Source organism: Scyliorhinus canicula, chromosome 8, assembly GCF_902713615.1.
Source record: "Scyliorhinus canicula chromosome 8, sScyCan1.1, whole genome shotgun sequence".
In the NCBI taxonomy this organism is placed as follows: Eukaryota; Metazoa; Chordata; class Chondrichthyes; order Carcharhiniformes; family Scyliorhinidae; genus Scyliorhinus; species Scyliorhinus canicula.
Window position 1 is genome coordinate 47228155 of NC_052153.1, and position 23101 is coordinate 47251255.

Consider the following 23101-nt stretch of genomic DNA (forward strand, 5'->3'; position numbering starts at 1 on the left):
CAATTACCCAGATGTTAACATCGAACATGCAGTGCAGAAGGAGGCCATTCAGCCCATCAAGTCTGCATCGACCCACTTAAGCCCTCACTTCCACCCTATCACCGTCACCCAATAACCCCTCCTAATCTTTTTTGTTTTGGACACTAAGGGAAATTTAGGATGGCCAAACCACCTAACCTGCACGTGTTTGGACTGAGGGGAAACGGGAGCACACGGAGGAAACCCACGCAGACACTGGGAGAGCATGCAGATTCCGCACAGACAGTGACCCAGCAGGGAATCAAACCTGGGACCCTGGCACGGTGAAGTCACAATGTTATTCACTGTCCTCCCGTCCTTAACAAGGATGGCTTTGCAGTGTCGGCAGGGCTGGGTGGGTGAGCCATTGATCTAGGAATGAAACGATATTGCCAGATGGTCCATGGTTTTATTCCTTTTAAGCTTTTCTGTAGTGGTTTGGTTCAACTGAGCGTCTTGCTGTGCCATTTCAGAGGGCAGGTAAGAGTCAACCACATTGCAATGGGTCTAGAGTAATATGTAGGCCAGACGAGATCAGGATGGCAAACTTCCTTCCCTAAAAGGGCATTGGTGAACAATCGATGATGAGACTAGGTTTCAATTCCTGATTTAATTGTTTGGGTTCATTAAATAAATTCAAGTTCCATCAGCTGTCATGCTGGTATTGGAATCTCATGTGACAGGGCATTAGCCCAGGCCTCTGGATTACTCTTCTAATGACATTACCAATGCACCCAGCCCCTTTTCTTTTCATCGATCTGATGCTATCTAAGGATTGATCGATATTTTTCTGTGGATACTTTGTGCCTTTAAAGGAATGTATATTTGTTTTGAATTATGTAATCTTTACATGGTGGCCATTGTTTGTTTATTGTTATATCTTTAATCATGTTTTCCAATTTGCCTACATCAATTTGCACCCCCTACCCATGTCATTTATTTAGATTTAAAAACTGTAGTTTCAAACAAACACATTATAAAATTCCATCATGTCTCTTCCCTTTAGGCCCTTCTGCTATAAGGTTATTAAATGTAGGTTGCCCAGTCGATAAAAGATTAAGGTCTCCCATAATTACTCCAACCCTTTTTAATTTGGCCTTTTGGATTATTTGACCACTTATCCAGTGTAAAGTTGTTTTTTAACCTGAGGGGTGTGACTGCCTTCTAGAACGAAGTATCCAAGTAACTCCCCATCCCTGATGCCATGTAAAGTCTGCAGCTTAAACAACAATTTTGAGCTTAAGTGCCTTGAACTACAGAAACCTAATCGTAGATTTGGTTATGTGATTGAAATATTTCCACAAACTCTTAGATACTGCAGTTATGGCGTGCCACATGTCGGCTAGTTTGATAAACTTCATAAATTAATTTTTAGTTCAATTGTTTATTTCAATTCTATTAATTGGTCTATCTTGTTTAAGTTGCTCATTTAGTAAAGTAGTAGCAAGTTCCTTTCCCAGCTTGGAGGCAAACTAAATTAAGATACTCCCCAACCGATCACATACTGGTCTTCTCTGTTGTCGCTCCTTGATTTGGTTGAATGTGAAGTTCCAAATCCAGGCCCTCTGTTCCTCATCTTTTCAGATCTATCGGATCTCGTCTTCTAATAGGAATCAAATGTCCGGTTCATTGGATGTGTCCAAAATCCAACCTTTATTGCTAATTATTCACCTTAATACACTTGCATAAGGACTGAATCAAAAACGTTGATCAAAAAATAATGCATAGCGAAAAGAATTAAACATAAAGCATAAGAAAAGTGTAGAGAAATTACTTCAAAACAAAATAAATCGATAGATGGTTCAAAAATTAATGAAAGCATAAATTCTGAACAACCCCTTAACCATGAGGTCTTACTTTTAAGGAAATTCTTATCAATGGTCTAATCCCTCGTTCACTCTCATTGGTTTCTAATTCTCAGCTGAGACCTCTTGATTTGTTCAATACAATGGTCTATTAATTATCTGAAACTTTTTATGAATTTCTGCAGACACGGCGCCAGAGTTTAATAGTTTATTCATTTTCTGAAACAGTAACTCCTTCTGCATTCTGGGTGTTTTGAATAATTTTGTTCTCTAGCTATGCACTCAATCAATCCTTAAAGGCACCCAATAAATTAATAATCAATCAGATCTCTGCGCTGGTTCCCTGCTACCACTCTTTTCGATTCACCATTTGCCCATGGGTCCTTGCCTCTAATCTCTACAGTTGAAGATTATAGGATCCCTATTCACACACCCTTGGGGATGGCGACAAATAAAGATGTCTTTTAAATGTTCCTTTTTATTAAAAAAAAAAAAAAAAATTTCTCCTCCATTTTCATACACATCAGCCATGTAACAATATCTATTGTTTGCCCTTTTTTCAAAAAAAAAAATCACGCTACAATCCTTATTTATTTTCCTTTATCTCCTGTCGATTTATTCTTCAAAATGATCCAGTTTTTCCCCAAACTCTTGGGTTACAGCTGAAATGGTGCCTTGGTAGTTCTGTCCAGATACTGTCTGGCCTGTGTGTTTGCTAGCCGTGTTCGTGAATGTGATTGGCTATAAACAGGAAGTTGAGGACGCATTATGTATAAAAATATTGAAAAAGAGTAAGTCATCCCAAGTGATATCTGTCCTTGTTCCTGCAAAGTCTCCTCAATTGGAATTGTGTGATTGGAGTTTAAGTGGGTTGTTTACAATTTTTAAATATGAGAGCTAATAACAATTAATGTATAACTGAAATTTGTTAATTGAAGTTTCCTTGTGGAAGTGAACGCTCCAACATCAATTAATTCAAGTGATAGATTTATATTGGTTGGAAGGAGATGTCCTCTGAGGTGCTGGAGTAGTTCAGTGGGTCACTCTCCTTCTGAGCTGGAAGGCACAGGTTCACATCCCACTTGAAGACTTGTTGGGCATGAAGAAAGCCAGCATGTATTGGTGCCAGTCCGCAACTGGATGAATGGTGAGTGCTAGCAGCAGGAAGCACATCTGACTGTTTTTAAAAAAAAAAACCCTAAATCCAAAAATGATGGTTTCTATGAAGGTGTGACCAATCGGCATTGTGCAGAACCCATGTAACATGAGAAAAGGGAGGGAATGTTCTTCCATAAAGGAAAGTTTCCCCCACTAACGATGCTAACCAAGTTGAAACATGTAACATTTTTCTCATTAGTTTGCAAGCACTGCCAAATTCATGAAGAATACACCTCATGTGAATGAAGTGTTGGATGACGAAGCAATGTTGAAGCGATGTAGCAAAGAAATAACAGTACTTAAAAATCAGCTGGAAGAAGTAAGTTGATGCTACTCGGGAGATATAATTTGGAATTGTTTTCTCAACTTGACTCTTCCCAGAATGCAAAACAGAATTCCATCGGCAGTTTTCTTCGTCATTAAACAGAAGGGAAGGTTAGATGAAAACAAAGAGTTGTAAATGGCCACATCCAGCACAATAACTGTATTTAATGCATAGTTACCCCATAATTACCTACCTTGTTTTCTTTAAGTGATAACTGTTTACATTAAACTATTTACTGGTATCTTTGTTTCCATAAACTTTAATTTGTTCCATTTGTATCTGCCTTAACTCAGTTGCAGTACTCTCAGCTGACTTTCAAGATAAATTTTCAAGCCCCATTTCTGAGATGTCACGCAATCAAGGCTGATGTTTTTAGGCAGCACTGAGTAAGTGCTACCTTGTGGGTTACTCCATCTTTTGGATGAGATATCAAGCCAAGGCTCAATCTGGCTTCAGCTGGATGTAACAACCCTAGCCAACATATCCTTCTGTCCGTATTGCTAAAACATATTATTTATTTGATTGCTGTTTGTGGGATCTTGCAGTGGGTAAATTGGCTGTAGTATTATCTACATTTTAACTGACTTGACTACACTTGAAAAATGCTTAATTGGCTGAAGTGCTTTGGGGCATTCTGGAAACATAAAATGTATTGATACAAGTTTTATCCTTCACATGTGAATTGCTAGATTAAAAACCAGAAGTGTGTCTAGTTTGCAGCCTATCCTAGCAGCTGCATGATACAAAAATAATATAACCTGTTGACTAACGCAAGACTAAATGTAAGATTCCTCTCTGGTTTCGAAGATCTACTCTTGATATCAATGTTACGCTATAACTTGGTATACTGTTGAACTAAGTGTAATAGATCTCCTAGTGTGACTTCAGAATGGCTAACCAGACCATTCTATCAATTGCTGTACCAAAGCTATGTAGGATTGTTTCTTATACCATCCTTACCTTGGCAAATAAATCGACTAGCTTTGACGAAGAGTCATCCAAACTCAATTTTGGCTCCGTTCTCTCCACAGATCCTGCTGGACCCGCTGAGATTGTCCAGCATTTTGTTTTTGTTTGACCTTAAATCAACTGTCTAATTGGATTATTAGCCCCACTCTGGCCATCCATGACCATCCCTATGTAATCATATCCTGCCTTTAACTGGGGTGGGTGTCTCCAGTTGAATGCCAAGAATGGTTGTATTTACTCTACCTTGGGGCAGGAAGAAGGCTATTCACGCATTCCTGAGTGACAATTATCTTAGTTTCTGTAGATGAATTGTCTGTGGCAAGCCATCACCTTGGACGTGCACATTGTGTGTGCGTTTCAGTATCGCACCCCATGAAACAAATCTCTGCCCACAGGAGTCCTCCACTGCCAGCTTGTATTCATTAGTATAAAAGAAGCAAAAGCATTGTTATATAATTTAAAAACAATTAATACAATTTAAATGGTTCATTGGCTTACACTAATGCCAATCTGTATATTAGTCTACACAGACCCAGGTGAGGTGAGGAAAGCTGCTGTTATAAGTCTAAAATCATCTGTTCTCCTCAAAATGCTATATGTGCCATATATCTGACCTCATGTACTGTATTCCAAATTATTATTTTTGAAAGAAGCTATCTAGTTTGCATTTGAATCAATTATCCACTTCCACTGACTCTCTATGAAACATATTCCACAGATTTACCATCCACTTGTTTTGAATTTACTACCCCACCCACCTGCCCCGGGACGGTGTCATAAAATTGAATTATAACCCTCCAACTCAAAGAATCATTCTATGTTCTCAAGGTATTCCAAAGTACTTCACAGCTGCAAATAGTTTTCAAAGTGGAGTCACTACTGCGCCGGAATGTGGCGACTAGGGGCTTTTCACAGTAACTTCATTTGAAGCCTATTTGTGACGAGCGATTTTCATTTAATTTCATTTTATTTCATATGTCGATATACAAATGAGGACAGGAATGCTGTGTGGGTCTTTGCCACCTTTTATTTAAAAAAAATCCAAGATTGAGGAGTGAGCTAATGGGTCTTTAAAAGTAGAAAGCTTTGGATGATTGGATAGAGAGATAATATTTCCTCTTGTGGGCAGAACATAATTCAGGGTCATTAATATAAGGTAGCTATCAAGAAATGCAATGAGGAATTCAGAAGAAATGTCTTTACCCAAAGAATGATGACGAGTGGTTGAAGTGAATGGCGTTGATACATTTAGAGCAAAGCTAGTTCAGAATGTGAGACCGAAGGGAATAGAAGGTATGCAGGAGTAGGCTCAAATGGATGGCCTCATTGAATGGTTGGCCTCAATCACCTGTAATACTCCCCATCCTTTTGTCCCTCAATTGTCAAGTGACGCCAGAAATTAAATACATTCCAAAAAATCTTTTTTTTTATTTCTGTACTGTTTTTGGTTTTAAAATTGGCCATTATAATGTAGTTTTATTTTGCCCAAGGGCTCTTGCATTGGAGCAATTTCCCTGATGCCCAGTGTAATTTTATTACTTGTCTAACAAGTAGGCTTACATTAACACTGCAATGAAGTTACTGTGAAAATCCCCTAGTTGCCTCTTAAGGGATAGTGTGGTTGTACTTTATTTCCACAAATTTAGTTTATTTCTCTAAGTCTACCTTTCACTTGTAGGGTATACAATTAGTTTTCATTTGCTGGTTGCTTGTATATTTTTAATATTGTGTAGGAGTGATGGAGCATAATGATGCTCTGCGCTGAGCTCCCCGAGTTGGTTGGTAGTGTCTTATTGGCCTAATGGGTCCAATTGTTATCAATTCATAAGTGAGGAGGTGTGAAATTGCAACCATCTGCAGCTTGTGGCAATTTTCTACTTGATGTTATTTTTTCTTTCTGTGATTTGTTGAAATAGAGATCAAGGATTCTATTTAATGTGTTTTTGATAACCCTGGAGGTAGGAATCCAAACCAAGAAATGATGCTATTGATTCATGTTAAGAATCATATTGGCGATATCATGTTTCTAGCATTAAATGTACTCCTTCATCTGACATTTAGTAAGGAAACATTCCTCAAAGCTCTGTTTGGCCTACTTGATATTTTACAGCTTTTATTTTTTATGAAAATGTCAGATATGTACAAAAGATGACACTCGCTGTCGATTGTATGCATTGATACTGAATAGAATTAGTGAATGTATGACTTGGATGAAGGGACCACCTGCTTTGTAACCAAGTTTGCTTGTGGCACAAAAATAGATAGAGCAAGTTGTGAGGAGGGTACAAAGAGCCTGCAAAAGGTAGTTAGCTTTCTGCGAGTCAACAAAAAATTGGCAGATGTAGTATAATGTGGGGAAAATGAGAGATTTGACCACAACAATAGAAAAACAAGATTATTTAAATGAAGGGATACTGCAGAATGTCTGACTTAATAGAGACATATAAGATAGTCAGAGGGTTAGATAGGGTGGACAGAGAGTCTTTTTCCTCGGATCGTGATGACCAACGCGAGGGGACATAGCTTTAAATTGAGGGGTGATAGATATAGGACAGATGTCAGAGGCAGTTTCTTTACTCCAAGAGTAGTAGGGGTGTGGAACGCCCTGCCTGCAACAGTAGTAGACTCGCCAACTTTAAGGGCATTTAAGTGGTCACTGGATAGACATATGGATGAAAATGGAATAGTGTAGGTCAGATAGGCTTCAGATGGTTTCACAGGTCGGTGCAACATCGAGGGCCGAAGGGCCCGTACTGCGCTGTAGTGTTCTATGTTCGATGTTCTAGAATGCTGTAGCACAAAGGGATATGGGTACAAGAATCAAAGTTTACATGTAGGTACGGCAAGACAAATGAAATGTTTTGCTCGCATGATGAATTATGAAAGGGAGGTCTTGCTTCAACTGTACAGGACATTGTTGAGAAGGTACCTGGAATGCTGTGTACAATTTTTGTCATCTTTGGAGGGATATACTTGCATTGGAAGCAGTTCAAGGAAAGGTTGAGCAGATTCTCTGGTTCAATTCTCGGCTTAGTCAATATCTGTGCGGAGTCTGCATGTTCTCCGTGTCTGCGTGGGTTTCCCCCAGGTGCTCCGGTTTCCTCCTCCAGATCCCAAAAGACGTGCTTGTTAGGTGAATTGGACATTCTGAATTCTCCCTCTGTGTACCCAAACAGACACAGTAGTGTGGTGACTAGGGGCTTTTCACAGTAACATCATTGCAGTGTTAATGTAAACCTACTTATGACACTAATAAAGATTATTATTATTATATTCAAAATGGAGTTAGACTTATCAATTGGGGGGGGTTATTGGTGGCAGGCAGAAAGATGAGCTAAGATCACAATCAGATCAGACATGATCTTATTAAACAGAGGAGCAGACTCAGTGGGTTGGATGGCAAAATCCTGTTTCTTATAACCTTGTACCTTAAAGTACTTTTTTTTTGTTCCACAGCTTACTTCAGATAATCGTGTTCACGCAGAGGAGAAAGCTCAACTGTTGTCAGAAAAATATATGCTTCAAATGGAGTTTGAGGAGAAAATTAAGAACTTGACAAAAATGCTCGTCAGAGTTTCACCTGATGAAGAAATGAAGGCACGTGAAATATTTTTTCCAAAATTCTTGTTTAGCACAGCTTGATTGTGATCAATTTTCTGTGCATAAAACTTCAGAACATAATGCAGTGAGATTAATTGGCAATTAATGTGCAAATCAAGCAGTTTCTTTAAAATTATGCCAAGGCGGAGTTGTTTTGGAAACTAATGGAGTATTGGAAGTTGTCTAGTGACTTTCGGCGATTTCTATTCATAGGGTATCATCGTCACAAGTTTCTGGATAATTTAAGTATCAATAATTCTGCGTATATTAAACTTGCCATGATTTTGGAAACTAACTCTGTCTCTTGTTGTATTGAAAAGTGAAGTGGATATAATGAAATTGTAAAAGGTAATTTTACAAAAGAAATTTGTTCAGCCAAAGTGCGAAGATATGGAGCAATAGGTGGGTCTAACATTCCTGAGTGAAATGGTGGCACAGTGGTAGCATTGTTGCCTCAGAGCGCCAGATACCTGGGTTCAATTCCGACCTCGAGTGACTGTGTGGAGTTAGCACATTCTTCCCGTGTCTGCGTGGGTTTTCTTTGGATGATCCATTTCCTCCCGCAGGTCGGAGTTGTGCAGGTTAGGTGGATTGGCCATGCTAAATTACCCCTCGAGAGGTTACGGGATAGGGTGGGAGATTGGGCCTCGGTGGGGTGCTCTTTCAGAGGGCCAGTGTAGATACAATGGGGCAAATATCGGGATTCTATGATGTGGGATAAAATGTACAGCTCAAATTTGTACTGCATACAATAATTTGACAGTCAGCTCCTGCCATTAGGAAGAAAAGGATGGAGTCACTAATCGCAAATACAGTTAAGTCCTGCCACCTCCATTGAAAATCTGCCCGCGCAGAAGTGTGGTTCGCAACCCCGAGTCTTCACACATCCCCGATTAACAATTTAAAACTACTCTCCTAAAGATATTTTGGCCCCAAAATAAATAAAAGCCAGAATTAAAAAGCCATAAAAAAACATATTGTCCTTCTCCCCGCCTTCCTCCTCCCTCCCCGTAGAAAGTGTGTACTTCACGTGTGCCGTCTCTAAATACAGAGTTTCCTGTGATCTCCAGGATGCAGTAACTCCTTACACGGTGTTTTGCCATAAATGTACAGTACAGCACTTTATACAGTCCTCCAACCTGGGAATCAGATCAAATCCATTTTGCTTCTGGTGTTGACCTTCTGGTAGTCTATATAGAGCCGGTTGTCCCAGCCGGCTTGAGTATATCTGGAAACTGTTCCAACTCCTTAACACAGGACTACTTGTGTGCCGAACAGCATGAGCAACAAGTAATAGACAGAGCTAAGTGATTCCACAACAAACGCATCAGATCCAAGCTCTTCAGTCCTGCCACTTCCAGCCATGAATGATGTTGGACTGTTAAACAACGGAGGTGGAGGCTCCACAAATATCTCCATCCTTAATGGTGGAGGAACCCAGCACATATGTGCAAAAAGACCAGGCTTGGGCATTCGCAACAATCTTCAGCCAGAAGTGCTAAGTGGATGACCATTTCGGTCTCCACCGGAAGTCCCCAGCATCACAGATGCCCGTCTTCAGCCAATACGATCAATCCATGTGACATCAAGAAATGGCTGAAGGTACTGGATACTACAAAGGCTATGAGCCCTGATAATATTCCGGAAATAGTACTGAAAACCCTAGCCAAGCTGTTCCACCGCAGCTACAATGCTGGTATCTACCCCGCAATGTGGAAAATTGCCCAGATACATCCTGTACACACAAAGCAGGACAAATCCAACCAGCCAATTACTGCCCTGTCAGTCTACTCTCCATCAGCAAAGTGATGGAAGGAGTCATCAACAGTGCTATCAAGTGGCACCTACTCAGAAATAACCTGCTCATGGACTTTCAGTTTGGGTCCGCCAGGGTCACTCAGCTCCTGACCTCATTACAGCCTTTCTTCAAACGTGGACAAAAAAACTGAATGCCAAACTTGAGGCGAGAGTGACTGCCCTTGATGTCTAGGAAGCATTTGACCGAGTATGTAATCAAGGAGCTCTGGCTAAACTGGAGTCAATGGGAATCGGGGAAAACTCTCCACTGGTTGGAGTTATGCCATGGAAGATGGTTGTGGTGGCTGGAGGTCAATCATCCCAGATTCAGGACATCGCTGCAGGAGTTCTTCAGGTTAGTGTCCTAGGCCCAGCCATCTTCAAGTGCTTCATCAATGTCCTCCCTTCCATCATAAGGTCAGAAGAGCACAATGTTCAGCACCATTCACGACTCCTCGGATAATGAAGCCGTCATGTCCAAATGCAGCAAGACCTGGACAATATCCAGGCTTGGGCTGACAAGTGGCAAATTATATTTGCGCCATACAATTGCCAGACAATGACCATTACCGACAAGAGAGGACTAACCATTGCCCCATGGCATTCAATGACATTACCATCACTGAATTCCCTGCAATCAACGCCTTGGGGGTTACCATTGATCAGAAACTGAACTGAACTAGGTGTATTAATACTGTGGCTACCAGGAGAGGTCAAAGGCTTCGCAAAATTCTATGCCGAGTAACTCGCCACCTAACTGCTCCCCCAACCCCCCAAAAGCCTGTCCACCATCTAAAAGTCAGGAGTGTAATGGTGTACTCTCCACTTGCCTGGATGAGTACAGCTCCAATAACACAAGAAGCTTGACATCATCCAGGACAAAGCAGCGCACTTGATGGTTACCCCTTCCACAAACCCTCCACCGCCGTGGCAGCCATGTGTAAGATCTACAAGATGCACTGCAGGAACTTGCCAAGGTTCCTTAGGCAACACCTTCCAAACCCATGACCACTACCATCTCGAAGGACAAGAGTAGCAGATACCTGCGATTCCTGGAGGTTCGCCTTCAAGTTATTTGCCACTTTGACTTGGAGATACATCGCCGTTCTTTCACTGTCACTGGGGCAAAATCCTGGAACTCCCTCCCTAACAGCACTGTGGGTGTACCTGCACCTCGAGGACTGCTGCGGTTCAAGTAGGCAGCTCACCATTACCTTCTGATGGGCAACTTGAGATGGCCTAACTAGTGACGCTCACATCCTGAAAATTAATTTAAAATTTTTTTCCTCTGACTGTAATCATGGGTGAAGCTAGAACCTTCATTCCTGCCAAATCATTCCCCCAAAGTAAAACTACTCCGTCTACTGAACTCCACCACTCTCGCCTCTCAATGACAAACTGCACTCCAACGCACGCACTAAGAATGGAACCTGGATATAATCTCCACTTATCTCCTTATCTAACACCATGGCTTTATTGAACTCTCCAGAGGGAAAGCAAAATCCCCCTCCATTTAAGAGTTTACGTAGCACATGTGTCCCTTCAAATAGCTGAGTTTGGCTCCATCATTTGATGAAAGTGGGGTTACCCTCCCCTTGGATCTAAATCCTACATATGTCCCATCTACTTCAATTCGCCACTCCTGCTCCCACAGCAGTGTTTAACTTTGGTCCCCTTGTTCTAGCTAGAACTACAGTCTGCCCTGCAATATTCTCCACCTTCATTCCCTTTTCAGAATCCACCTTATGAACCCCAACAAGTGCCATGGCTTTCCTTGCAACTTCCAACATGCTGAACCACTTTGTTGCTATGGGACCACCTAGGCCTTCCAGTATCAACTCCACCCTCAGCACTTTCCTTCCTGGTCTGAGGAGGAGATCTTGGAGCATTCCCAATTATCCATTCCTGACCTGGGCTACCTGCCTTCCACTTCCTAGCCTTTATATTAAATTATGGGGGTGACTGAAAAAAGGTTTCAAGTTATGGATCAGCTCATAATCATCAGCCATTCTTTTTGCTGCTTGTGTAACAGTATAACCCTTTGGTCTTCAACGTGGATTCTGAGCACAAGGTAGTGAATTCTCAAATTCTTCCAAGAGAATGATCTCTCTCAGCCTCCTAGGTAGTTTCAACTCCAATGCCTCTATCCACCTATTGAAATTGTTCTGCTTAACCCTTTCAAATTCAACATATGTCTGTCCCTTAAATTCCAAAACTTTTGCCTGTATGCCTCTGGAACTAATTCTTATGCATCCAGTCTTTCTTCACCTTGCGCAACCCTTAGACACTCCCTCTGAAAGGGAAGCATAAACTTTGTCTGCCTCTTGTCAGTTTACTTTGTATGGATAGTGTCCACTTTTCATTTGGCCACTACATTTAGTTGCTAATTTCTCAAATGCCATAATGAATGCCTCTACACCCTTTTTCTCTCAAGGGCCTGTATAAACCTGTGCATATCCCCACTGAGTTATGTTCTAGTGTTAGGCTCTCCTCCAGCTCTTGGCAGCTCATCTTTAATTTCCAGCACTTTTAAGCTTTCTCTTTTTTTCCTCTAAATTCTAATGCTCTTTCCTCTAATTCCATGTCCATTTTTTTAATTCCCCCTGATACCCTACCCACCATCGAATCCTCTCCAGATGGGTTTCCCCACTAGGAAGTGCTTCTGATTTTACACTACCTGGTGAGTTAGAACATGGGCTTTCTGTATTTCGAACAGGCCTAAGCACTCAACTAATACATCATATATCTTTGCATTCCTAGCTTTAACTGGCACCTTCTACTTTTAATTCACTTGCCAATTCAATTAACTTGTCTTTTTGAAGTCCTTGTAAATAAACCAAAGACGAGTCCTTCACCCAAGAGGTTTTAGCAGCTTCCAGAACCATCCTTTTATGTTATTACAAACCGGATGCCTCTAATATAAACTGTACCCCAAAACATCACTGCCTACCGTTCCAAAGATCCCAGACAAGGCCCCAAATTATGTCCTAATACCCTGGCTAGTGCACGATCAATTCCGGCCCCACTTGACCCAGAGTCGCAACACAGGTAAAATTTTATTTAATTTAAAATATCTGAGCTCAATAAACTGCAGTCACTTAACACAACTTTAACTTGATGAAGCAGCCTGCTTGTCAGAATATTGTGTTTCCAGGTTTTAAGTTTGGAGGAGAGGCCAGACACTGGCGCTCAGTGAATCTTGGGGGAAAAAATAACCTTTTATTATGTACAGTATTATAATTAAACTGACAGAAAATGTAACTGATTATATCTTACCCCTTTTGCAATTTCCCCTTCCTAACTGTCCCCAAGAAAATATTAATAAAATAAAAGTATCTTTGCCATTGATGACTTCCAGTTAATGTTTTTGAGAAGTTCAGGCTTTTATTTTGGTATCTCTTCCTTCTAGGCATGAAATGGTTTTCTCTGGTAACGTTGTCTACTTTCTCAGCAGATTCAGGATCATTTCGGGTTTACAGCAAAGATGTGTCAGACACTCGTTGGTTTTAGAACAATAAAGCAGTTCTTTCCTTCAGCAAGCGAGAGAGAGAAAGACTGTTCCTTCTCCTTCCAAAGTCCAATCATTTATTCAAAGTTCTCTCAAAGTATCATGCAGGAATCAAAACTATTGTCAGGCAGAAGATTGTCACTGGCCAACCCACCAATTAGCCAATCGAACTGACTTCCTCCAAAATGGATTCCTAAGATTCACTGAGTGCCAGAATCTGGCCTCTCCTCCAAACCTGGAAACACAATGTCCTGACAAGCAGGCTGCTTCACCTGAGTCTTCTGCTTAAAGGCACATTTTGATTATTGGTCCACTGATCAAAAATAATAAAATAAAAGTAATAGGAACAAAGTAAATAAACAGGAAGGATTCTTACAATATACATATCATTAAATGATTGCCAGATGTGGGTCTCTTTACTTGAGAAAAGACTAAGGGGTGGCGAGTTCCTTAAAATTGTGAAAGGTTTTAACAGAATGGATACAGAAAGAATATTTTCCCTCCTGGGTAAGAGCATAACCAATGGCCATTAAGATGTGGTAGGAATTAAGAAATCCAGTAGGCAATTTAGAAGAAACTACTTTATCCAGAGAATGGTGAAATGTGGAATTCCACGAGCGCAAGGAGTTGTTGGAATGCATAGTGTAGAGCCACTTAAAGTGAAACTCGTCAAGTATAAACACCAGCATGTACCAGTAGGGCTAAATGGCCTGCTTCTGTGCTACCAGGTAATACTGTGTTCAGATCTGGACACTACTTTGTAGGGCGGATATACTGATCTTGGGAGGGGTGCAGAGTATTTTCACCAAAATGATGCTGTGGTTTACAGGTTATTATGGGTGTAAATTGTATAAACATGGCCTGTATTCCATTGAATTTATAACGGTAGATGGGTGACTTTAAGTGAGATATCTAAAATGACACTGATTTCACAGGGCAGATGCCAACTAAATATTTCCTCTAACTGGAGAACCAAGCGCAAGGGAGGGTACAAGCCAGGCCACTCAGGAATGAAATCAGAAGGGACTTCCGGTGACGGTGGGCGGGAGGCAGCCACGCGTTAGAGGGCTCCCGTTCGGGAACAGCATTGTCGGGGGGGGGGGGGTTTAACGCCCGGTGCTAAGGCAGTGGAGGCAGCAAAAGTCGGGAGACAGCACAGGGAGGGGAAATGTCAAAGATCAGCAAAAAAACGGCCGTGAAAAAAGCAGCTGAAAGTCTGTCTGGGAGTGGAAAGGTCACCACGGGCCAGTAAAGAAAATGGAGGCTGGAGCACCAGGGGAGGCCGCATTGCTTACGGCTGAAGAAATAACCAAGGTGATGGCCGTGGAAGTCAAAAGGCAGTTTACAAAACATTTGGAGGCAATGAGGAAGGAGATGGGGGTGGTTTTGAAAGTACTGGTGGAGGAGGCAATTACCCTGGCGAGGATGGTAGTGGCGGAGGTGCGGGAGCAAGGCGAGGCGCTGAAGGAAGTGGAAGAGACATTACTGCAGCACAGTGATCAACTTACCTCGATGGGGAAGGAGATGCGGAAGGTGATCGAGATCAACAAGGATCTGCGAGACAAAATGGTGGATCTGGAAAACAGATCCAGGCGACACAATTTGAGGATTGTGGGGCTGCCCAGAAGGAGTGGAAGGACCGAGGCCGACTGAGTATTTTGCCACGATGTTGGCGAAACTATTGGGGGAGGGGGAGGATCCCTCCCGATATGAACTGGATCGGGCTCATCGGTCGTGGAGGCCTGTACCAAAGGTGAGTGAGCCGCCAAGAATAGTGACTGTGCTTGTACAGGTACAGTGTAAAGGAGAAGGTCCTGTGCTGGGCTAAGCAGAAGCGGGTGGTGCAGTGGGCTGGAGCTGGTATACGCGTGGCACTGGTGAGAAGGCAGGCTGCTTTCAACCGGGTGAAGAGGGCACTGTACATTAGCAAGGTGCAGTGTGGCATTGTATATCCAGTGAACTTGTGGACCTACAAGTTCAAGGACTTTATTTTGGGACGGCGGAAGCAGCGGAGGAGTTTGCAAAGGCAGAAGGACTGCCAGAATTGAGAAATGGTCATGTACTGATGTAGCCTCATGACTGTATTTTTTCTTTTCTTGTTTCACTGCGTGCTGGTGTATGGGCTACATGAGCCAGCGTTGTATATATTTGGACGAGGGAAGAAATGGGACTTTCAGTCGTTATGAGAGTTCTTTGGGGTGTGGGTGTGTATCCAGGGTTTGTATGCTAAAGGGGACCTTTGGGTTTTTCCTGGGACCGGGCAAGGGGGAAAGAGACCCGGGCAGGGGGGGGCGCTGGTCAGAGGGGTCTAGCTGGGGTGGGAAGTTGGGGGGAAGGAACAGGAGTTGGGGGGGGGGGGGGGGGGAGAGGAGGAGTTGGGGAGGAGGAGTTGGGGAGGGGCATGTTTACAACTCTTGGGTGTCATTTACGGTACTCTTTTGGAGGTTGGATGGCATTGAGTGTCGTCGTGACGGGGGACACGCACTCTAGGTTAATGGTGATCATGGGCGATTCCGGACTCCTCTTTTTCGCCGTTGTTTTATTTGATGCATATATTGACAGGTGGGCCTTTGTTTGGGGTGGTGGGATGATGGGGTTGATGTTAAGGGTATTGACTTTGTATCTGTTATCTTTTACTGCTTGTTGGTGGGGGTGTAAATTTAAAAAAAAAAAAAATTTAGATTACCCAATTATTTTTTCCAATTAAGGGGCAATTTATTGTGGTCAATCCTCCTACTCTGCACATTTTTGGGTTGTGGGGGCGAAACCCACGCAGACACGTGGAGAATGTGCAAACACCACACGGACAGTGACCCAGAGCCAGGATCGAACCTGGGACCTCAGCGCCGTGAGGCAGCTGTGCTAACCACTAGGCCACTGTGCTGCCCTGGGGTGTAAATTTTGAAGGAAAATGTGAAAATGGAGAATAAAAACATTTTTTTAAAAAAGGAATGAAATCAGAAGGATATTGTAAATGTGGAACACTCACCTTTTTCTTTCGCTCTTCATTGATTTTTGTTACATATGGCTCAAGAGGCTGAATGGTTGATGCATGTTCTCCGACTACTATCTGAACTTGCTGAGTAATTTTCAACAACTGAACCTGCTTTTACCCCATATGTACCGTGACACAGAATTTCTTTACTTTGTCATGGTAGGTTTTAAGGAGCCAATAAGTAATGGATGTGGGGAAGAACTTACAAAATACTTGTTGGAAGCTAACTTACGACTGAGGAGTGTAGAATAAGAAATAAATGAGTTGTATATGCTTTCAGGACTGGATGGAGAGAGGCATTGTACATTTTAACATGCAATATAATACCTGCCCGTATTTGTTTTTAGGCCAGAAGAAAGAGGAGGGTTACCTGGGCTGCTGAAAAACTGCATGCTAACTTGGACACTCCTGCTAAAATTATAAAGTTGGATAAAATCTTTCAAGAGCAAGATGAAGGCAAGTCGACCAATTTGACTTTTGAGACAATAAATTAAAAGTAATTTGCCTCACGTTATGACTGATCTTTCAAATTGAAGTATGACTTCATCTGCATCCTTCAGCTTTCACATTTCTGATTTTCTGTTTGATCTAATCACTCAAACATGCTGAAGACCCTTCTTTCCAATGCTAACATTTTTTTTCTATCACTATTCTAATGATGATTTTGGACCATATCTTCTGCCACGGGTGGCAAAAAATGCACAGGCCATTCCTCCCCTCCCTGTCCTGGGATTCCCAAAGCTTAGCTTGTCATCTGGCCCTGCAACCTGGACTCTGGCATGTTGAAGTGCTTCCTCGTGTGTCCACTGCGGATCCTGTCACCACAGAGACTAAAGACCTGCTGCAGCAACTCTATAATGTGGGTCATCCTCCCAAATGAGGAACGGAAGTCCTGCCTGCAGCCATTAACTCACTCTTTTGAGCATGGAATGCCTGCAGGCAGTCATAGTTGGTGTTGAACACTCTGCCATCCAAAATATTCAGGCCCAGGTGGTGCAATGAATATTGCTACAAAATATTTGTTTTTGACTCTTGAATATTTTGGAAACAGATGATTATGATTTTGATGTGGATAGTGATTGGCCATCTAAAACAATATCCGAGTGCAGCAGTACAATCACAACAAAAAGAGGTGGAAGCGGTGGGTGCCAGGTACCTCCATTTGACGATTCTATGTTCTTCAATGATCAAAGCCGAGGAAGCCTCAACTCTAGTAGGTAAGGCATTTTTGTGTTGTAAATGTTGGTGACCATTGTCATCCAATCTGCTGTTTTTTTTTCTGAAAAGATTCTAATGGTTAACACCTTTTTATATAAGGGCTGTTTTACACATTACAAACCAAGGTTTAAAGCACAAGAGTTGTAGCCATGAATTTTAAACCAAGTCACTGGCCTCTGTTTTTAAAAAAATGTTTTTTTTAGTTTTTTTAAATTTTAGATTACCCAATTATTTTTTCCAGTTAAGGGGCAATTTATTGTGGCCAATCCACTTAGTCTGCACATTTTGGGTTGTGGAGGCGAAACCCACGCAGACACGGGGAGAATGTGCAAACTCCACACAGACAGTGACCCAGAGCCGGGATCGAACCTGGGACCTCAGCGCCGTGAAGCAGCTGCGCTAACCACTAGGCCACCATGCTGCCCCCACTGGCCTCTGTTAACCATCGACAAAACAGACTTGCAAGCAGAAGCTGGGAGTTTGTCCTGCATGTATATGTCATGACAGCAAGATGAAAATTATATGATTGTTTATGACCAGACGTCACGACTGAGGTGCCCTGCGGAAATGTTTACTACAGTAGTCTCCCTTTATAACGCGGGTGTTGGGGTCCAAGACAGCTACCTGCGTTGCATCCGAGCCGCGGATATCCACGATGGGGGTTTTAAATTTATTTAAAAATCTATGCATGCGCTTCCCATTGTGAGTCTACGGGGGGCGGGGGGGGGAGGTCAGACCCCCGTAGACTCACAATGGGAAGCGCATGCATAGATTTTTAAATAAATTTAAAACCCCCATCGTGGATCTAATTAAAACAACCCACAGAAACTTACCAGGAACTTAGAAGGTCTTGCTGTCTGCACCCCATCTGCCACACGCACTTGTACCCTGCGCTGCATGTCAGTTTCAAAGGCTCTGCACTATCCACTTCCGGACGCTGTGTGAGCTGCTCCTCTCTCACTGAATCTCAGTGAGAGAGGAGCAGCCGGCAGTGTCAATTTCAGCGGCCGGCTCACTTTGATCCGGAGAGGGAAGCTGACAGTTGGGGTCCATAAGCCCCCCCGCCGTATATCGCGAACCGCGGTATTGCGGAGCGCGTATAACGGGGGACTACTGTAGTCAGTGTTTATTAAACATGTTTAGTTGAAGGACCTCTTTTTAAATGGATTAGTTATCATGGACCCCCACCATGTAAAGTAAAATATTATAAACTGCTTGCACATTTTTATTTCTGAATTTAAGATTCATCCCTGCCCCCAAATGTACTTGCATGAAATTTGAGAGATTGATCCAATGTGGTCAGCATTGATGTGAAAATGTTTATCTTCTCTTCAGCTGAAAGTTCAGCAACATGTCTGTTAAATGCTTTACTGCATAATACCTTCCTAATCTTGGTGGGGTGGTATTTGGCTGGATGGCTTCGATTAGGAGCATGGCACCTTTTCAGGTTTAACCCTCGACTGCCCATGTATTCACTGCAAAGCTGTTAAGTGTTTTGGATCTTTTTTTCTCCGCCTCTGCTGTTTGTTACCCTGTTTACACAGGAATACCATTGGCAAACTGATGTGTAGCATTTCTGGTGTGATGACACCACCAGTAAATGGGACCACAGCTTTAATCATTGTCCAATGACTGATCTGCTTGCCATAGTCAATGATTAAAGAAGTGGTGCTCCTTCCCCTTTAATGAACCCAGCCCAGTGAGCCCTTTCCGTTTGGGGCCTTTGGTCTTCCTCTGGATTCTCAGTCGGAGGCCCTACTAATCTGGTTATTGTTTTTTTTTCCCCCCAGAGATATTTCTGCCCCAGTCTTGCTGTATGAGCACAGCACATCTTAGACCTGACATTGAACTCCCAGATGTGTGAGCCTTCAGCTGTGCATTTGAATAGATAAAGGAAATCAAAATAGCAGTCAAGAGCATGTACCTGACCCGTTGTCACCTTCATATTATTTTGTGGGCCCCATAAAATGACTCCATGGACCCATGGTTCTGTGATCCCATGCTGATTAGAAGATGCCAAGTTTTATTGCTGTCAACCTTTTCAAAAAATAGACTATTTTGGCCAAGTTTACGACTGGAGACATATATGGGTGTGAAATGGCTTCAAAACTGAATGACAAATTTATTTAGGTGTTTAATTTGGAGTAAAGAAATGAAGTGTGACCATGTGGTTTGTGTACCATATGAATTCTTCATCTCCCTTCATTGCTTTATTTGTCAATGCATGCCACTATAGATACCTTCAATTAATTTATTGTGCAGCTTGGTGTATGATGTACCTTCAAAGGACGAATTGGAACAAAGGGTTTCTGAACTGGAGAAACAACTTGAAACTCTGACAGAAGAAAAAGAAAAAGAAAGCAGGAATCACAAGGTCAGTGCCTGTGAAACTAATTACATCTTCAGTCATATCCCCTTGAATTTCAGCATTTTAAAATAAGTGAATCTTCCTCCAATAAATGAGGGAAGCTACATAATTTGCTATCTGGGGAAAGATGCAAATGTCTGTTTTGAATCCATAAAATTCTGCTGAATGTTAATCCAGGAATATCATGTATGAAATGATTGTACAGATTCAGTGCAACTTCTTGCAGTTATGATCAGTTTATCTTTGAGGGAGGTATTGTTCCACTATTTAGAATAAAACCTGACGCCATAAGGATGTCTTTCTGTGGGGAAATAGAAACATTCAGACTGCAGTCATGGTTGTTTGTTCATGGATGGCATTAATGGCACATTTGTTAGTGCTCTTTGGGGGGGTTTAAACTAATTCAGCAGGGGCATGGGAACCTGGATTGTAGTTTTGGGGTACGGGAGATTGAGAGTATAGTGGTCAGGAGCACAGATTTGACTTCGCAGGAGGGTGCCAGTGTTCAGATAGGTGGTTTGAAGTGTGTCTACTTCAATGCCAGGAGTATACGAAATAAGGTAGGGGAACTGGCAGCATGGGTTGGTACCTGGGACTTGGATGTTGTGGCCATTTCAGAGACATGGATAGAGCAGGGACAGGAATGGTTGTTGCAGATTCGGGGTTTAGGTGTTTTAGTAAGCTCAGAAAAGGGGGCCAAAGAGGGGGAGGTGTGACGCTGCTAGTCAAGGACAGTATTACGGTGGCGGAAAGGATGCTAGATGGGGACTCTTCTTCCGAGGTAGTATGGGCTGAGGTTAGAAACAGGAAAGGAGAGGTCACCCTGTTGGGAGTTTTCTATAGGCCACCTAATAGTTCTAGGGATGTAGAGGAAAGGATGGCGAAGATGATTCTGGAAAAGAGCGAAAGTAACAGGGTAGTTGTTATGGGAGACTTTAACTTTCCAAATACTGACTGGAAAAGATATAGTTCGAGTACATTAGATGGGTCGTTCTTTGTACAATGTGTGCAGGAGGGTTTCCTGACGCAATATGTTGACAGGCCAACAAGAGGCGAGGCCACATTGGATTTGGTTTTGGGTAATGAACCAGGCCAGGTGTTAGATCTGGAGGTAGGTGAGCACTTTGGAAACAGTGACCACAATTCGGTGACCTTTACGTTAGTGATGGAAAGGGATAAGTATACCCCGCAGGGCAAGAGTTGTAGCTGGGGGAAGGGCAATTATGATGCCATTAGACATGACTTAGGATGTGTAGGTTGGAGAAGTAGGCTGCAAGGGTTGGGCACATTGGATATGTGGAGCTTGTTCAAGGAACAGCTATTGCATGTTCTTGATACGTACGTACCAGTCAGGCAGGGAGGAAGGGGTCGAGCGAGGGAACCGTGGTTTACCAAAGAAGTGGAATCTCTTGTTAAGAGGAAGAAGGAGGCCTATGTGAAGATAAGGCGTGAAGTTTCAGTTGGGGAGCTTGATAGTTGCAAGGAAGCGAGGAAGGATCTAAAGAGAGAGCTAAGACGAGCAAGGAGGGGACACGAGAAGTCTTTGGCAGGTAGGATCAAGGAAAACCCAAAAGCTTTCTGTAGGTATGTCAGGATTAAAAGAATGACTAGGGTAAGAGTAGGGCCAGTCAAGGACAGTGGTGGGAAGTTGTGTGTGGAGGCTGAGGAGATAAGCGAGATACTAAATGAATACTTTTCGTCAGTATTCACTCAGGAAAAAGATAATGTTGTGGAGGAGAATGCTGAGACCCAGGCTATTAGAATAGATGGCATTGAGGTGCGTAGGGAAGAAGTGTTGGCAATTCTGGACAAGGTGAAAATAGATAAGTCCCCGGGGCCTGATGGGATTTATCCTAGGATTCTCTGGGAAGCCAGGGAAGAGATTGCTGAGCCTTTGGCTTTGATTTTTATGTCATCATTGGCTACAGGAATAGTGCCAGAGGACTGGAGGATAGCAAATGTGGTCCCTTTGTTCAAGAAGGGGAGTAGATATAACCCCGGTAACTATAGGCCGGTGAGCCTAACGTCTGTGGTGGGTAAAGTCTTGGAGAGGATTATAAAAGATACGATTTATAATCATCTAGATAGGAATAATATGATTAGGGATAGTCAGCATGGTTTTGTGAAGGGTAGGTCATGCCTCACAAACCTTATCGAGTTCTTTGAGAAGGTGACTGAACAGGTAGACGAGGGTAGAGCAGTTGATGTGGTGTATATGGATTTCAGTAAAGCGTTTGATAAGGTTCCCCACGGTCGTCTATTGCAAAAAATACGGAGGCTGGGGATTGAGGGTGATTTAGAGATGTGGATCAGAAATTGGCTAGTCCCCTCCTCAATCTGCTTCCCCAGCTCCACTTCCCACTTAGCCTTCAGCTCCTCTACCGATGCCTCCTCCACCTCCCGCATCACCTGGTAGATGTCAGACACCTTCCCATCCCCGGCCCACACCCCCGAAAGCATTCTATCCCTTACTCCCCGCGGGGGCAGCGAAGAGAACCCCTCCACCTGCCGCCTAGCAAACGCCTTGACCTGAAGGTACCTGAACATATTCCCCGGGGGGAGTTCAAACTTCTCCTCCAGTGCACCCAGGCTCGCAAACCTCCCGTCAATAAACAGGTCTCCCAATTTCCTAATGCCCGCCCTGTGCCACCCCAGGAACCCGCCATCAGTGTGCCCTGGGACAAACCGGTGGTTCCCCCACAGCGGGGCCTCCACCGAGCCCCCACTTCCCCCGTGTCGCCTCCACTGCCCCCAAATTTTGAGGGTAGCCGCCACCACCGGGCTCGTAGTGTACCTTGTTGGAAGGAGCGGCAATGGTGCCGTTACCTTTGCAGGACGTCATCTCCAGCCATTTCCATGCTGCCCCCTCCCCATCCATTACCCACTTGCGTATCATCGAGACATTAGCTGCCCAATAGTACCCAGAGAGGTTGGGCAGCGCCAGCCCCCCTCTATCCCTGCCCCTCTCCAAAAAGATCCTCCTTACCCTCGGAGTCCTGTGCGCCCAAACAAATCCCAGAATGCTGCTGTTCACCCTCCTAAAAAAGGCCCTCGGAATGAAAATGGGGAGGAACTGAAACAAAAACAAAAACCTCTGTAGCACCGTCATTTTAATGGACTGTACTCTACCCGACAACGGCAGCATGTCCCACCTTTTAAACTCCTCCTCCATCTGCTCCACCAACCTAGTAAGATTAAGCTTGTGCAGAGTCCCCCAACTCCTAGCCACCTGAACCCCCAGGTACCTAAAACTCCTCACTGCCCTCCTTAGCGGGAGCCGAAAAATCCCCTCCTCCCGGGTGTACCACAAACAGCTCACTCTTGCCCAGATTCCATTTAT

General features: G+C 43.2%; 1 protein-coding gene across 7 annotated transcripts in view; it reads left to right on the plus strand.

The window, feature by feature from the left end:
- cenpe (centromere protein E) overlaps window positions 1–23101 on the plus strand; it is a 187293-nt gene that overhangs the window by 49035 nt on the left and 115157 nt on the right. For all 7 annotated transcript variants that reach the window (XM_038804475.1, XM_038804476.1, XM_038804481.1 and 4 more), the window contains 5 exons: window positions 3181–3300; window positions 7732–7872; window positions 16523–16631; window positions 17227–17392; window positions 19656–19767. In XM_038804475.1, the coding sequence (XP_038660403.1) occupies window positions 3181–3300; window positions 7732–7872; window positions 16523–16631; window positions 17227–17392; window positions 19656–19767 (648 nt within the window). The remainder of the gene's footprint in view (window positions 1–3180; window positions 3301–7731; window positions 7873–16522; window positions 16632–17226; window positions 17393–19655; window positions 19768–23101) is intronic.